General features: G+C 40.6%; 2 protein-coding genes across 6 annotated transcripts in view; both read right to left on the reverse strand.

Moving 5' to 3' along the window:
* The window catches only part of MCCC2 (methylcrotonoyl-CoA carboxylase 2), a 37,398-nt gene extending 33,702 nt beyond the window's left edge, over positions 1–3,696 (reverse strand). Inside the window, exon 1 of the mRNA XM_037373662.1 lies at positions 3,212–3,696. Within this exon, the coding sequence (XP_037229559.1) occupies positions 3,212–3,355 (144 nt within the window). The 5' untranslated portion in view covers positions 3,356–3,696. The remainder of the gene's footprint in view (positions 1–3,211) is intronic.
* Positions 3,697–4,105: 409 nt separating this feature from the next.
* The window catches only part of BDP1 (B double prime 1, subunit of RNA polymerase III transcription initiation factor IIIB), a 55,108-nt gene continuing 42,857 nt past the window's right edge, over positions 4,106–16,356 (reverse strand). For all 5 annotated transcript variants that reach the window (XM_037373074.1, XM_037373077.1, XM_037373075.1 and 2 more), the window contains exons 35-42: positions 15,936–16,122; positions 13,983–14,043; positions 12,231–12,420; positions 10,524–10,737; positions 9,561–9,603; positions 8,379–8,673; positions 6,816–7,053; positions 4,106–6,477 (exon numbers count right to left, since the gene is read on the reverse strand). In XM_037373074.1, the coding sequence (XP_037228971.1) occupies positions 6,349–6,477; positions 6,816–7,053; positions 8,379–8,673; positions 9,561–9,603; positions 10,524–10,737; positions 12,231–12,420; positions 13,983–14,043; positions 15,936–16,122 (1,357 nt within the window). In that variant the 3' untranslated portion in view covers positions 4,106–6,348. The remainder of the gene's footprint in view (positions 6,478–6,815; positions 7,054–8,378; positions 8,674–9,560; positions 9,604–10,523; positions 10,738–12,230; positions 12,421–13,982; positions 14,044–15,935; positions 16,123–16,356) is intronic.

Below are 16,356 nucleotides of genomic sequence, written 5' to 3' on the forward strand. Positions count from 1 at the left end.
CAAGTGTTGCAGTGAAATTTGTTCAGCTCTTCATCACTGAAAGGCATCCTTTGTAATTGCTACAAATAGATTAAAAATACTCTATTGAAAGGTTAAAATTTATCAGGTGAAAACAAGCCTAAGCAATATTATCAGCTCCTATAGACAGATAATACATAAGGTCAGCATTTAGAGGTTGTCCAGCAACATCAAGGTGAGGTACTATAACACTGAAGTCCAGCTCTTGTGCCTCTGCTGGCTCTGGGGAAGGACTCGCCATGCACTATCAAAGTGCTACCTGCGATATGGCTCACAGCCTGCACTTGTGCAAATTTTGTACCACCCAATCACTAGGCAACACCTCACCCATCTCAAGATACCAGCTTCAGTTAACATAATCTTTCTGATGCATGGTGCCACCCTGCAGCCCCCCCTGACTACGGAGGACATGGGAGGCCACCAGACTTCTGCATCTCCTCCCTCCCTTGCAAGGCTCTATCAGTATGCCCACCAGATTATTCCCCTTTCAGTCTATCTCTTTTGATGCTTTAATCGTCCCTCTCCCTGCCCCACCCACAGCACAGCTCCAACACCTACCCCTACAACTGTTCTTCCTCCTAACCTGGGAAATCACACTGCAATATCCCAACTGTGCAGTTTTACCACTGTCACAGCATCCCCAAACCAAGAAACAAGGAAGCTGCGCCTTGGTGATTTCACTCTGCGGCTCCTAGGAGACGCTATGGACAGTAAGTGCAGCCACACACAGCAACTGCGCTCACACAACACGTGCAGCACTGAAGAAAACAAAACCTGCTTTTAATCCTTTCCAAAAGACTGCTCACAAGTTAACTTTTTTCCCCGTGAAAAATCTGTAAACCGGCCATTGTAATTCCATACTTTTAAAATACGCAGTTGTTGTAACAACCAGTTTTATTGTATGTGTGTGTTCAGCTTGGCTTATTTTGCAGTGTTACACATAAAATATTCTCGTTTCTCCTTGTTCAGTCTGCCTGTTTTTTCTAAATACACTCCCCTTTTGCACAAAGTACTGAGCTTAAAAACTCACTTTTAATATAGGGGGGAAAAGTAGCTAAAAATCGTAGAGGAAATTAAAAGGGGAAAAACAATCACAATCATAGGCTTGCTTATTAGACTCTGAATTAACAACTCACTGTAGCTACTCTAGCTACCCTACGTGAAAAACTGTGAAAGGACTTCTAAGATAATCTATTAAAAAATATTGCATTCAAACATTTGAGTTACTTAAATTCACTTAATTCCTTATCTTTCACACCTTTAACCAGAACACATCATCATTATACTTTACAAAGAAAAAGGTGCCTTGAAACCTTACTGTAGGTTTTGAATACACATAGAAAAGGCTCCTCTCAGAACCAAACATACTAATTCTACAACATATTTGTGGGCTTTTTGTTAATTAATGGCACAAAGGCTAGCGAAGTGACACAAGTCCTCATTGGAAACTGGCCCTTGCACCAGTAAGTTCTATAAAATTCCACTGCTAATATGAGGGCTTCTGTGCAAAATCAAGAGGCAAACCCTACAGATTAATCCGACAGTTACCGCATGAGCTAACTGAATTACTGCTACCCAAGCAAAGTGGCTGTAAGAGCTAACCCTTGCAATCTTTCCACAGGTTTTCCCTTAATTTCCAGAATTTAGACTCACCCATTTTTAAATTACATTTTCACCTGTCTGCTTTGAGACATTTACATTATGAAGGCCAGCCTGCCTAGCTGAATTCACAGCCAGAAAGGCAAACATTAGCTAAAGAAGGCAAGACCTTTATCACGTATCATTACGCCTTCTTGTGTTTGCATTGTTCTTCTCTGTATTACTTCTATTCAGGTGGTTAAGTGCTTCACAGCAGGGACCTCAGCTCTTCATGTTTGTAAAGCAGTACATGTGTTTACAGTGCTCTATAAATTATTTCTACCAGATACTAACGCTATTAGCAATTTACCAGGCTTTGTTTTTGAGATCAAAAGGTACGAACACACAAATGCAAATCTAGCGACAGCTCAGCTGAGTAAACACATTTATTAAAATACTAATCTTTGGATTTTTTGGTATGCAAAATATGAAAAAAAATACATGTACACACATCCTCATATACACAAGCTTTGCGTATACACATAGTTGTTACTTCACTTGCTGTTCGGTATTTTACTTGGAACAAATTTGAAGACAAATTCATGCCCTCCTACCAGTTTTGATCCACACCCAAAACTACGTTTTTCTCAGCCTAACTATAAACACTATTTTTATCTCGAATATGATGTTAATAACACTCCAACAAAATTGAAACAATTAACACCAGATACAAGTGCTGTTCTCTTCATAAAGACCTATCTCCCTTCCTCTTTCTCAAAGGATGACTTTTTTCTGCTGGTATCCTATGCTCTGGAGGCATGCCCGTGACTTTGTAGAACTATTCCACCTGACTTTAACTCAGGACTCAATCTGCAAACACAAGAGAATTTACAGCTTTGAAATCGTCAAGACACCACCTAAGCCCGCCTACAGACTCCCCGTCTCTGCTCTTCATACCACGGTATCGATCAGCCCTTCGGCACCGAAACTGCAGTAAGAACTGGTATTTTGTTTGGGTTGTTTTGTTTGTTTTTTTTTTTTTTTTTTTTTTTAGAAAAAGCGTAAAAAAATCTGTGATGAGGCAGACCATGGTACAAGCCCACGTTCTTTCCATGGTACCTCCAGGCTCAGCCCGAACGAGGCCGGGGAGGCGGCCCTCGGGCCGGACGAAGGCGGGGAGCGGCACGGCGGGCGCGCAGGGCGGCCTCGGGCGGCCTCACCCGCGTACCGAACGGCCACCGCAGCACCAGCTATGAAATGGCCACCGCTGCACCCTCACTCCGAGCCCACGCCCCCCCCCGCCTCTGTCCGCCCGCGGACGGTCCCGGGCCGGGGCACACCCCCACCTCCCGCAGCCCGGGGCCGCCCCTCCACCGCCAAGGCGCGGAAGGGAGGGTCGGCACCGGCAGCGCCGCGGGCCGCTCCCAGCCCGGCCGCCGTGGGCTGGCGCAGGCAAAGCCCCGCCGTGGCTTGGCGAGAGGGCTGTGCGCCGCCCGCCCGCCCCCAGCGCTCGGCACCGTTGCCCGCCCCCGGCCCCCGCCGCAGGGGGAGGCGGTGTTCGGCCGCCGCCGGCCTCCCCTCCGCGGCCTAGCGGGCGCAGGGGCCCGGCCTGTACCTGGTAGAGCGCGGAGCCCGCGTCGGGGTGCGAACCCACCGCCGCCACGGCCTCGCCGCGGTAGGCACGGGCGGGCGGGGCAGCGGCCGCCCAGCGCGGTAGCCGCCGGCGACCCAGCAGCCGCCAGGGGCCCAGCAGCAGCATGGCGGCCGAGCCGAGCCGAGCCGAGCCGGCCGTGCCAGGCCCGCGGCCGCCGCCACTCCCCCCGCCGCAGCCAATGGGCAGAGCGGGGCCCCGCGGCCGGGCCGGGCCGGGCCGAGCCGCCCGCAGCCGCGCAGGGCCGTCCCGTCCCGTCCCGCCGCGGCTTTGGGACTGAAGCCGCGAAAGGCCGAAGCGCCTTTCCCCTGGCGGGTCGGCGTCAGCGCAGCACGGCTGCGTGCGCCACCCGGCCGCCGTGCCCCGGAGCAGGCCCGCCGGCAGCGCTCCCAGAAACAGGCCTGCTTGCACCTTCGCGTCTCGGGCAGGACGGGCCCGCCCGACCCGGACACCCCCCCGCCGTTCCTCGCCGTAGAGCTGCTAAAACGCTACAGCAACAGTGGCAGATTTTTAATACTGTTTCTTTAAACCCTAACTTGTGTGCGCGAGTTGTTTCCCCGTTGGCAAGCCTTGCGGTGTTCCAGCATTCCAGCCTGGGTTTTAAACAAGGCTGTAGCATTTACAGAGGGAGAACACGGGGAAGTCTGACACCAAGTACAGCAAGTCTCCTCTAAAACACAACCACGCAAACCACGATGACAAAGCCTGCTCTGTGCACTCGGTCTGTGCCACCTGCACCAGCGGGCCGGTATCCCAGTGCTACGGCCAGTCCATTCAGCCTACACCTTCATGAACTTACCATACAGCCTACGAGCATTTGAAAACTGTAACATTTCCAAGAAACTGAAAACCCACAGGTAATATAAAATAATTTATTCACATAATTTACATACAGCAGTATGGCTACTTCCTTTATATGCAATGATACAAGGTGTCAAGACAGCCCTAAGCAAAGCAATCTTACACCACATTTTTGTAGAAATGCTGAAGTAATACGCACTGAGATTTTACCAATCTTTTCTTACATCCTTCACCATTATAAAACTTTCATACATAAAACACAACACAAAGTTGTCTTATTTCTACGCAAATTAAACTTGTTCTTTAAAAAAAAACAACAGCAAACCACTAACAAAGTGCATGCGATTTACTGCAGGGAAAAAAATGTGTAGCCCCAATTAACAAGGTAGATAAGGCACCTACAATCTTAGTAACGAAATAGTTGTTCTGGCTTTTTTCCCCCCTTGTAATACAAATGCAAGCTAAAATGTACCCAACTAAATACAGAATGGTTATCACCTCAGAAAGTACTTAGGGCAATTATTTTATAGACTCCCCAAACATCTATTTTTAGGCTCTATCAGTGCAAGTGATTTAAACATGCCACATGGATCAGGAACTAAACACCGGCACATATAAAATAATATCTACAAGATATATATAACACATGGAGTTTTATGTACAGATTAATCCATTTCCTCATGTTTACAGTTAAGACAACACTGAGATCAACATTTCAAGTTAAATAGATTAGGCAAAGCGTAAGTATACTGTCTGAACAGAAACTGTTGGTGGTAGTGGGGTTTTGGTTTGGTTTGCGAGGTTTTTTTGGGTGTGTGTGGCGGTGACAGTATGCTTTCAAGTAAGTTACCTTACACTGGGACTGTTGGTCCCTTTTGCGCCACCTCAAAAAGATGCTGACAAAATTTTAAAGGTTCCTTCAGAAGCCTCATCAACAACTTGAAAAAGACATTCTCAAACCTCATGAAGTACTTCAGAATTGGTAACTAGATAGTTACATGAAAAGATTTCCCAGTAAATGACTCTCTAGACCAAAGACAGGTGTCTCGAGAGCATAACAATACCATTTACACATTGGTTTCACTTTTATAATAAATAATTTGTTTTCCAAAAGTACCTGCAGGTATTAAGAAACAGGAGAAAAATTTAGACTACTTAAATCTACACACTCATTTTTGTGTAAGAAGGAGTTTCAGAATAAATATTGAATCTTTCAGTTACCACCTGACTTTGAGACTGCATGAACGTTGTTACCTCATCAAGACAACCTCCTTGATGAGGCAAGTAAAAAAATCAGACTCATATCTAAAGCTACAACATCACTGTATGGCAAGTTACAGTACAAGAAGACATGCAACATGAGGAAAACTATTCAAATTTAACTGCTTCAAAGCAGCAAACCCCCAAAGCAACCACATTGTATAGTCATGGTTTAAATCCAGTCTGTTTGTTCTACCTTGCACAAGGGAAGCCAAGGCAGTCAGCAAATATACAAACACCTACATGTAAAACTAAGGAAGAGAATTTTTTTTTCTCCTTTTTTCAAATTTAGAAGGGAGTTGGCATTTATACTAGAAACCATTAACCTCTTCCTCCCACTCCAACAGAACAGTTGCAAAGATTAACATTGTATAGCATCTTTTAGTAAATGGTGTTTTTCTGGTTGCTCTCAATATATTTTTAAGGAACTAAACCTGTTTGGCTTTTCAGCTTAGGATCTTTTAATTCATGTTTAAAAACTCTTACAAAAATATGTATTTTGGAGATGCTAACAAAAATATCTGCAGTGCTGAACATATGTATGTATTTACTACACTACTTCCAGTATTTGCATCCTGATCTAGAAAGATTACACTATACATAATAGGTTCATTCCTCCTTCTAACATACTGACATACCATACTTCACAAAAAGAAGTAAAGAACTTGTATAGACAGTATCACAAGCTTTAGCATTAAAATTCAAAAGGATACTTGTCACAAGATTAAGCATATTTTCATTGCACTTTTCTGGAAGATAGTCATGCACCCATTATGAAGCATCTAAACAAGTGAAACTGTAAGCCACCAGCCACTAGTCTGGTTCAATGATATCAGTATAATGGTTTAGATTATGTCAAATTTTGAAAGTATCCAGGTTGCTTTAGAAGCAATCCATTTCATCTTTATGGAATTTGTTAACAGCAGCTTGGCTGACAGTAAGTGTGGCATAATGAACATCAGAACAAATCAGAACTTTTAAAAAATACTCTTCTTGTTGCATTATACTCTTAGATCCCAGGTTTTTATAAAGCAAATTTGCTATTCTGAATCATCCACTTCCATAAAAATGTCACTGAAAAAATACTCAGAGATTCTGGTTGGCTCTTCCTCCTTCTCTTGATCTTTAGCACCAGGGGGTGGCTTCTCAGATGGCTTGTTACTTGGAACCTAACAGAAAAAGAAAAGTCTGCTCTTAACAGTCTTAATCTGTTTTTGTGTGTGTGTATATATATGAACTTGCACTTCCAATTTAGACAGGAATTTTAGACAAACAATTAAAGAGTTTGCTGAAAATGGGAAACAAGTAGATGTATGTACAGAGAAAAAACAGCTTAGTTCCCTTTTAAGTTTCCTAGACATGCACAAATCAGAATTTATCACTGGAGCAGGTACCCCTCCCAAAACATGAACTCTACGTGCCCACCCACCTACCCACTCCTGAAACAACTAAAGCACTGTTCTTTACCTCTCAAAAATGCAAGGGCGTTCAAAAATAAAACACATACCATAACTGCAGCATCAGCAGCTACATTCTCATACTCCACAGATGATGTGCTTGTAGAGGGAAGGGAGGAAGATTCCCTATCATCCTTAGTGGATGGAGTGGGCTTCTTTAGACTTAGCTTTGGAGTCACAATCCGAGGTTTTTGCATCTTTCCTTTATTACGTCTGGTATCTTCTATAGATTCAGAACTACTTTTTTTGCAAATTAAAGATAAAAATCCCAACGGTTTTCGTCCACCCCTGTTTAATACAAATACAGTCAGGGTGTCATAGGATTGTTCCATAAAAGATGTAAGTAGCCTTACAGAAGTCCAATTCATTACACAGGAAACAAACACACATCTCCGAGATCTACGAAAATGCTAAGAAAAAAACCCAAAAAGTCATTCTGAGAAAGACTTTTGTATTATGAAAATTCTGGCACAAGGGTTTTTCTGAAGGGTTAGACAGACTTTTGACAACTTTCAACACTGAGAACAGGAACCTACTATTTGCTACTAAATCCGAGCCTGTAACAAGGTACCAGATCTTCAGAAAGAGATTCAAAGAGGAACGGAGGCATACTGCTAAAGAACAAACTGAAAAGAGCATTCTTCATGTAATCAATGGAAAGAGAAACCTGACTCCCAGGGATGGGGTCACAGCAGACTATCTTGAACACCAGAAAGACAACTATCTGCTGCAGGATTGCAGCCTATTAACGGCATCGTACCTAGTACAGTGAACTTGCAGAAGTCACAGTGATGGGGGGGTATACAGAATATCAACTTTTCATGTTGTTAAAGAGTTTACAACTTAGAAAGTAAACTTTAAGACAAGGATTTTGATGTTAATGCATCATTACCCAGTTGCTGTGGATGGCCCCGGTACAGATAACCTGTTCTAGTACTCACACAAGCACAACAAAAGAGTAGATGACAGGATCAGAAAAGACCAGTGGAGCACCACAATGGGAATCAGTGAATGCAAGAGCAATAGAAAGCAGGAACTCAACCACTTAAATAAACTTTATAGAAAGGTGTATTAAAAAATAATCAATAGTCAGATGGATAGATAAGAGGATTATCCTCTGAGCTGTCAAGATTGAAACTCCTTTTGGGAAATGACACATATGAAGGCAGTCCTAAAAATCCAGTGTGCTGAGTACTATACCAGTAATAAATCTTATGGACAGAAGGACAAAAATCAAAGCAAGTGGATGGGCATATATATCACAATATTAGACTGAGCTAAGGAAAACAACAATTATCCTAAATCTGTGAGGCAGACATCCACTGGCTATGATACAAAGAGGCATCAATGTCTAAATAAACATAACATACGTCAGCAGTGTCCCTTGGTCTATCTGCTCATTTAATGGACAAAATAATTCAAATTTCAAAGCTGACAGGTTGATCCTTCCCAATCTGCTGAAAAGCATAGACACTGTAACCCTTGGCCATGTAGGTCACAAACAATGGTACTGCCCTTTTGTAAGACTAAGTGGAAAAAGGATATAAAACCCTCAATACGGACAAGAGGTCTTTTTTTACGAAAAGGCTGACAAAACATTATTGCATAAATACCTGACTAACGGAGTTTTTGAAGATGATGCTAGGCTTCCAGTATGTTCCAACTGTCCAGATTCATACATATCCCCCTGCTTTCCTTGTCCACTTGCATCTGCTTTACTGTTAGAGGTTAATCTAGACATCACCTCCTCTTCCTGTTTGGATGCCGAATTCTCAAGTGGCGCTTCCCCTAAGTTCTCCAAAGTCTCAGGCTGGCTTCTCTCAGGCAGTTGTGACATAGATTCAGACACCAACATAGAGGTAAGTACTTTTTCCTTTGCTGAAGCCTCTGCTTTTTGAAAAGGATTCCCTGTAAAAGCAGTTGGGAGTCATTCAAAGATTTTAGTTAACTTCAGTGATTACAAAACAGCCCAAAAAACATGTGTGATGTTAAGATGGCTTGCACCGTTACAAAAGAAGGGCTGAGTTTTTATTGAGTTTTTTTTGTCATTTTATTTTTTTTGAAGTCACGACTAAGAATTAAAACTTCATGGTCTACTTTAAAAGTCTGTAAGATCTTACAGATGTTATGGGGGAAAGCTGGAAAAGCTGGTAGAAATGTGGTTTTACAGCACTTCCCCCTCCCCATGCTGCCCCTCAACAACTTAGTCAAGTCATCTGGCTGTTTCAGCTTCTACAATTTCCCTTTGAAGTCTTTTGCAGGGCCAAAAAGTAGTTTTCCAAACCCTTCACAGGCTCAGATCATTGAAGATTGCATTGTCAGCAATTCTGCCTTCCCTCTGATCCTTCAGAAGCAGATTAAGCTTTCAAGCAATTACACTGTGCATGTATTTTTTTTTTTAAAGGTAAATACAAAATAAGATAAAAATAAATGATTTCAACATAGTATGGTTAAAACACCATTTAATACCTCTGGTAATTAGCACTCTCCAACAGGTAGACATATTTGCTTAAGAGAAAAAGTTACATTTTTTCCAAAACACCTACCAAATTTCACAAATAGACTAGCTACAGTAATGGTTTTAGAACCACTATTAAATTAACAGCCAGTTACATAATCCAACATAGCAGAAGGCAAGAAATGGTGGTATTAGGGTATTACTGGGAAAACGTGTTTCTACTTTTATGTTAGACAGCCTCAGACAGGACTATTTCACACAACAACCACTATTAAACTGCAATGTACTAAGCATTTACATCCAATATACTTTGTTTTACAAATTTAAGTTTACCTACCTGAAACTATCATTGGAGCATTTGTTGATGTAATTGAATAACCCTGTATTTTAAAAAGAAAAACCGAAGTTGTTTTCTCCATTTCTCTCAATATAGAAGACACAATGAAAGTTGATAAGAAGTCAAATCACATGTTTACATTTCTAAACAGGAGCGATACAGAAGACTACTTTTTCAGTACAGTATCATTCATCACTTAACTCATTTCCTGAGCAGGCTTTTGAAGGTGTTCTTATGATAAATTACCCAAGACAAGGATGTCAAGATAACAGATCAAAGAAGGAAGAGGACTGTTATCCAGTCCTTCCTAGAAAAGCTCTTTGAATCATGTCGGGAATTACCACCTATTCCCTCATCTGCCATTCACCTCCCCTCAGCCCAGACACACCACACAATCTTAGCCTACTCACAAAAATCAGTGATAGTCACTGCCACGAGCTTGGTCATATTCTAAAAGCACAGAGGGAAGCTGGAAAGTGCTGGCCAGTTTTTGTTTGCAGCTTGTTCTTTTTAACCAATACCTGCTACCTTGAAAAATGGTAGGAACATATCTAACCACTTTTTCATGTAACACATACCGTGACAAATCATAACAGTGTTCAATGAACCTAGACAGTCTGCCAGTCATTCAGTATATTTCCAGTTTCCCCTCCTGCCATGTCATTGTTGAAAAGGCCGTGGTGAATGAGCCAAATAAGACATATTACCAGTCTGTCTACTAGGAAGTCTAATAAAAAACCCTGAGAGCCTACAGATTCTCCAAAAATTAATACTAAATCAACAGCCCAAAAACTGTTTCAGAGTTCAAAATGAAAAGCAGTCTATGGGTGTTGATTTTCCTTTTAAGTTCTCCAGGCAGTACATTTTTAAGCTACACTGTTGAACTAAAAACATAATTAAAATGCTCTATTATGTGTTATGCATCTACACTATGCATACTCACTTACCAAATTATGACCTCACCTTATAAATGGTTTCCGAGTTACCTTCTAGTACAACAGCAGATGTTTTTTTGGCAGGAGGAAAATCATCATCTTCAAGCTCAGCAGATGTCCTTTTTTGAGTTGTCTTCAAATTTGAAATGGGCTCTGGTGATGCACTCTCCAGGTGTTTGGTTTCACTACTGCTGTTTAAAGGTGCAGCAAATTCGTCAGCTGCAGTTGTCAAGGATCCAATGCTGTTAATACATAAAGTCATTATTGTGACTGTACAAGAAGCCAAAATTTACTTTGTGTAACATTTCTGTATAGAAATTACACATGGATCTATGGTGATACTCTTCCTTGCTTAATGTCAATATTAACTTCAAATGCACTATTTACTACCAAGAAACATTTTGCTGTGCTATCTTGAGTTAGAGAATTGACTTTTTCTAGTCTAATTGAATCTAGTTACTTCAGAAGCTGTTCTGTTTGACTCCACTTGTTATTTTCATAAAATGTAAAAACATGACAACTGATTAACTGCCCTAGAAAACCCTAAAATATCATATTATTTATATACGCAGTTGTATCTTCATCCCCATGCCCCCACACCCTTCCATCCCCCCAATCCACACCTCCCCCAGTATGATCTCAAAAGGCAGCAAGACATCTAGGGAAGCAGCAGAGACTAGGGAAATAGGGTAAAATAGTAAGGGAACAGTGAGACAGAAGATCATAGAATCATACAATCATTTAGGTTGGAGAAGACCTTTAAGATCATTGAGTCCAACTGCTGTAACCCCAACTCTGCCTGTCAGCAATCTGATCATCAGTAGTTCCACAGAAGTTTGAATGCTTACACTGTGTAGCCAAAACTCATTGTGCAGCCAAAACTCACTGAAAGACCTATCCTTTCAATAACTAAGGGAATAACACTAACATCTGACATCACAGGGCAAGGTCCACCACAATGATGTGGAATTGCATCACACCCCTAGTTATGATCTGAAGACTTACATTAATATAATTTTTTTTACAACTTTGTAACACTTCCTATTCTTCAGAATGTCTTTTTCCTTTGATGATGGATTTTTTCTCCCAAACTGACCAGGAGAATTAGTTCAACTCTAATGTTGAAATAATTTTGTCACATTGCATGGAAGAGCACTCCTTGTAAAAGAAACTCAAACCCTTTGTATCACAGTATTGCAAACCAGCTATTATTCTATGGAGTAATCAATTTGTTTGCTTTCTCAGCATTTCTGACTTTTGAACATGCATTAACTCAAGAGAATGGTATCTGAATTTATGTCCAGTTTATCATGTTCTCCAGAAGACCATCTATACTAAAAATGAATTAACAGCTACTTCACACAACTGTTGCAGTACTGTAAAAAAGCAAACATGCTTCAACTTTTCATTTCAGTTACTTTTCATTTTAAGTATCTACGGCTGAATACCCAGGCTGGACAAACGACTTCTATTAAAGAGGAAGACTTGCTCTACAGAAAAATCAGAGTTAAGGCTGACAAAAAAATCCCAGCTAGCTGAAACACTAACTTTAAACCACCAATGAAATCTTCATCAAATCTGATTAAAACCCTTTTCACTTTCTTAATTCTCTGACCAGTTTGCCAAATTATTCCCTCTTGCCTTTCTTCTTTTGAGAGATTCTGTAATTCACATTCAGGAAACTATCAAGGTTCACAAAAAGTGTTTCATTTTGCTCAAAAATAAAAGCATTTACCTGTCCACTTCAGTCACACTTGTTTCACTTGCGTTTATTGGGCTGATAAGTATTGGGGCTGGTAGTAAGGGTTCTGAAGTTTGTTCCAGCAAAGCAGATGCATCAAACTCTTTTGAGTCAGCTGGGATTTCCACCAATGTTAAAATGAATGTCTGTTCCTCCTCTGGACATCTATGATCATTGTTCACTACTGTAATTTTTTCAGGGAAATAAAGAAATAACAGAAGTCTATTATTCAAGTTTGAAAGTACATTGTTCTCTTCACGCCCTTCCTACCTTAAGTAATTAAATTTTAGCAATCATTTCTCCATGGAAAAAGGCACTGGGGAGAGTCTTGAGACAATATGCTTCCTTTCTTCTTAGAAGAGATATGCATCGTCACCCCCTGGAGCCTACTCATTGCAGTGGAGTCCTGATTACCGTCAGAGTGAAGAATATTAAAAATGCCTAGCTGGAATGAAGTTTTTTAAATGGGTGTTCTAGCATTAAAGAACAATCTGCAGTTTAATTAAACTTGTGTAAGTGGTAATCAAATGGCCCTCTGTCTTTAATTGCAACTGTCAGGTATTAAGAGTTACTTCTTTAAATGGCAGGAATCTGCTGTTTTGACAGGGAACCCAAGGATTTTTCCCTTCACTGCAGACTTGTCAAACAGGACCTAAGAAGCATAGTCTTGAATTTAATAAATGAAAAATATAAATAATTTAGTCAACAGATAGACATTAACAGATAACTCCAACTGCTATCCATTAGAATGAATTTAAGGAGAGAATATTTGTAAAGTTTTCAGAAGATGGAAAACAACAGTGCTGCTCCATTACTTAGGACAGCTCTTGTTCTTGATGATGTAAAGCTGCTGTTATTCCAATCTCAACTCACTTCGATTCTTTATCTAATCAAAGATGATTTAAGATGCTTCACCCCAAGATCCTTGCAATAACAGAGCATAACAGGACCAATACTTCTTAGAGATCTATCTTTTGCACATGCTCAGGAGTTACAACTTCGGACTGCAATTTCCATGTAAACTAAGTATTCTGGGCTTCTGACACAGTGATTTTCCCTACGCTTTGGCCAAGTATTGGTTCCAAACCAGTTCCATTTCAATTTGTTTTAAGGAAAAGCTGCCATCACCTTCATACCTTTCAACATGTCTAATCAGTTAGGCATTAATCTGCTGACTCACTACAGCTACAGAGAAAAGCCTAATTGTCATCTCCCCTTGTCTTCCCTTCTTCTTTTCTCCCCTGCTCCACACTTGCACAGTCCAGCCTTCCCACTCACACAGCTCTTCACACTGGCATTCGCTTGACAACTTCAAGAGCCACTATAGCTTACTAAGCCTGTGGAAAACTACACCTGTTCTCTCCCTCTGTCATGTTCAACTTTTGATGGATAAGTGAGTCAGAGGCTCACAAAGGGCTCTAACCGCTACTAAGCATAGCACAAGGTAAGCAGCAGAAGCTCGCAGGATGGAGAAGAGAGCAAGAAGTTTCCCTTCCACTGATATTTAAACTTAAGGAAGTGTCATTCAGGAAGTTCTCATCTAGTTTGTGTTACTTAAATGTAATGCTAAGAGGCTAGGGAAGGGAATGTACTTTGTTGTAGGTCATTATGTTTGTTAACGAAATAGATTGATCAATCATGTCAATGAAAACATTTAAAAAACTTTTTAAGTTTGTCTTTGCATAACCACAAACTACACAAGTGAGTGTGGGCTTTTGCTAACTTAAAATAATTAGCACATTATACCTGAAGTCTCTTCTGTGCTGCTCACGCATGGTTGTTGAGCATCCTGAGCACAAGCTTCACTCTAGAAATAACACATTTGAAATAAAATTAGTTAATAAATCTGAGAAATAACTCTAGAAAACAGGTAAGAAACAAACCATGTCAAATGCTGAAGGGCCAAAAAAAGTATCTAATGACATCATCATAATTGCATTTGTCAGCTTTTACTTCTAGCTGTTCTAGGCTGAAGGACATTAACCTGACAAAGACAAGAAACACTTGAGCAATGTAAAATTTATATACAGTTCATTGTCTGTACTGATGGTTTGTCAAAATAAATTTATACTTCCCACAGCACAACTCTGTCAGAGATGACTCACACCATAAATTGCTCAGTGGCACTAAGAGAACAAATTCCCCCAACCATTACAAAACCACCGAGTGCCAAAGAAAAACATTAAGCTCTGCAACTCATCTACCCCTTCCCTTTTGTGGCATGTACCTTTGCTAAAAACAGGAATACTCTTACTGCAAGCTGCCTTTTCTCATACTCTCTGTCAGTCCTGTACAAGCCAAATCAGTCTTGTACCTTATTCTAACATGAGATCAGCCTTGACACATCAACAGGTTGCACTGGGGAAATGAGCTACTACCTCTCAGCCGCCCACCGTAACTGCGCATACACTGATCTCAGGCAACACTAGAAAACCTAAGGGAAGTGAGAATGAACCTTTCTTTCATGAAGAAATAATACTTTTAAAGTATTAAAAAGTTTGTTTAATTATTATCTTATTAATTTTTTAAATTATTTTATTAAAATTTAAAGTATTAAAAAAATACTTCTTGTTTATACTAGAACAGGGATACACAAAACACAGCAAAGAAACAGATGTGAAAGACATACTGTTTGTCCATAATAATATACATGTAAGACACTTAACTGGGTTTTGAAATAAAAGGGAAAGAGCATAGCCAAGGATGTAATTTGTTTTAAACAAAGCAAATGAAGGCAGCAGTGAAAATGCTGTGTCCAGCAGTGACATTTTAACAACTTTAATCTAAATAAATATAACACAGTAAGAGGTCAGACTGAATAAATACACAAGTGTCGTGGTTTAACCCCAGCAAGGAACTAAGTACCACACAGCTGCTTGCTCACTCCCCCCTGCAGTGGGATGGGAAGAAGAATCAGGGGATGGTGTGGTGTGCGTATTAAAATTCATGGGTTGAGATAAGAACAATGTAATAACTGAAATAAAATAAACTAGCAACGAAAAAAATGTAATGAAAAGAAAAGGAAGAGAGGAATAAAATACAAAAGGAAAAAAATCTAAACAAGTGGTGCACAATAAAATTGTTCACCACCTGCTGACTGATGCCCCACCAGTCCCCCAGCAGTGACTGGCCAGCCCCAACGAACCACCCCTAATTTGTACATTCAGCATGATGTTCTATGGTACGGAATATCCCTTTGGCTAGTTTGGGTCACCTGTCCTGGCTGTGTCCCCTCCCAATTTCTTCTGCCCCTCCAGCCTTCCTGCTGGCCAGGCCTAAGAGACTGAAAGTCCTTCACTTAGTAGAAACATTACTTAGCAACTGAAACATCAGTGTGTTACCAACATTGTTCTCATATTAAAGCATTACACAGTATTACACCGGCTACTGAAAAGAAAATCAACTCTATCCCAGCCAAAACCAAGATGATGAGTCCTCGGTTACTTCTTCAATTACAACTTTAAAAAATGTCTCAAAAATTTGCCAATACATTGCTGAAATGCTATAAACTGAGGCTTGCAATGATAAGATTGTCTGAAATACCAAGTTTGGTTATATCTTTGCAAAAAAGAAAGTTTCACTCACCGGTTGAAGTACGAGGTCTTTAAAATGGGTGAGTACATTTGCATTAAAAACCTCTTCCTTTACAAAATTTCAAAAACTGGGCACTCTAGACTATAACTAAATTAAGTTCTTTACCTGAGTAAAGTCAATTGTGGCTCTATCGTGCTCAGAAGAACAAAGATTTTGCTCAGGAAGTCCATCCACAGAACTCTGACCTGGATGGTCCTCTAGATGAAGGTGAGATTTTTCAGGTTTTGGTGACGCAGTTACAGGTCTTAAATCTCCTGAATTTCCACAAGCATTTCTCATCCTTTTTTCTGTTCTGTAAGGTATATATCTAGTTAATTTGAAACCAATTGAAGGTACCCTGTGCATGGGCTACATTTTGTAAGATTATTTTTTTAATATGACAGTTACATAGCTGCAGAGAAACAGGGCACCTGTTTAAAAACTGCATCATTCTAGTAAATAGAATGCATAATTTTAGAACAAGTCTACATAAAATATTTCAGGAAAAAGCCTCCCTAACACCACTAATTGAGACTTTACTACTAAA

The sequence above is a fragment of the Falco rusticolus genome, chromosome Z, assembly GCF_015220075.1.
Source record: "Falco rusticolus isolate bFalRus1 chromosome Z, bFalRus1.pri, whole genome shotgun sequence".
NCBI classification, from domain to species: domain Eukaryota; kingdom Metazoa; phylum Chordata; class Aves; order Falconiformes; family Falconidae; genus Falco; species Falco rusticolus.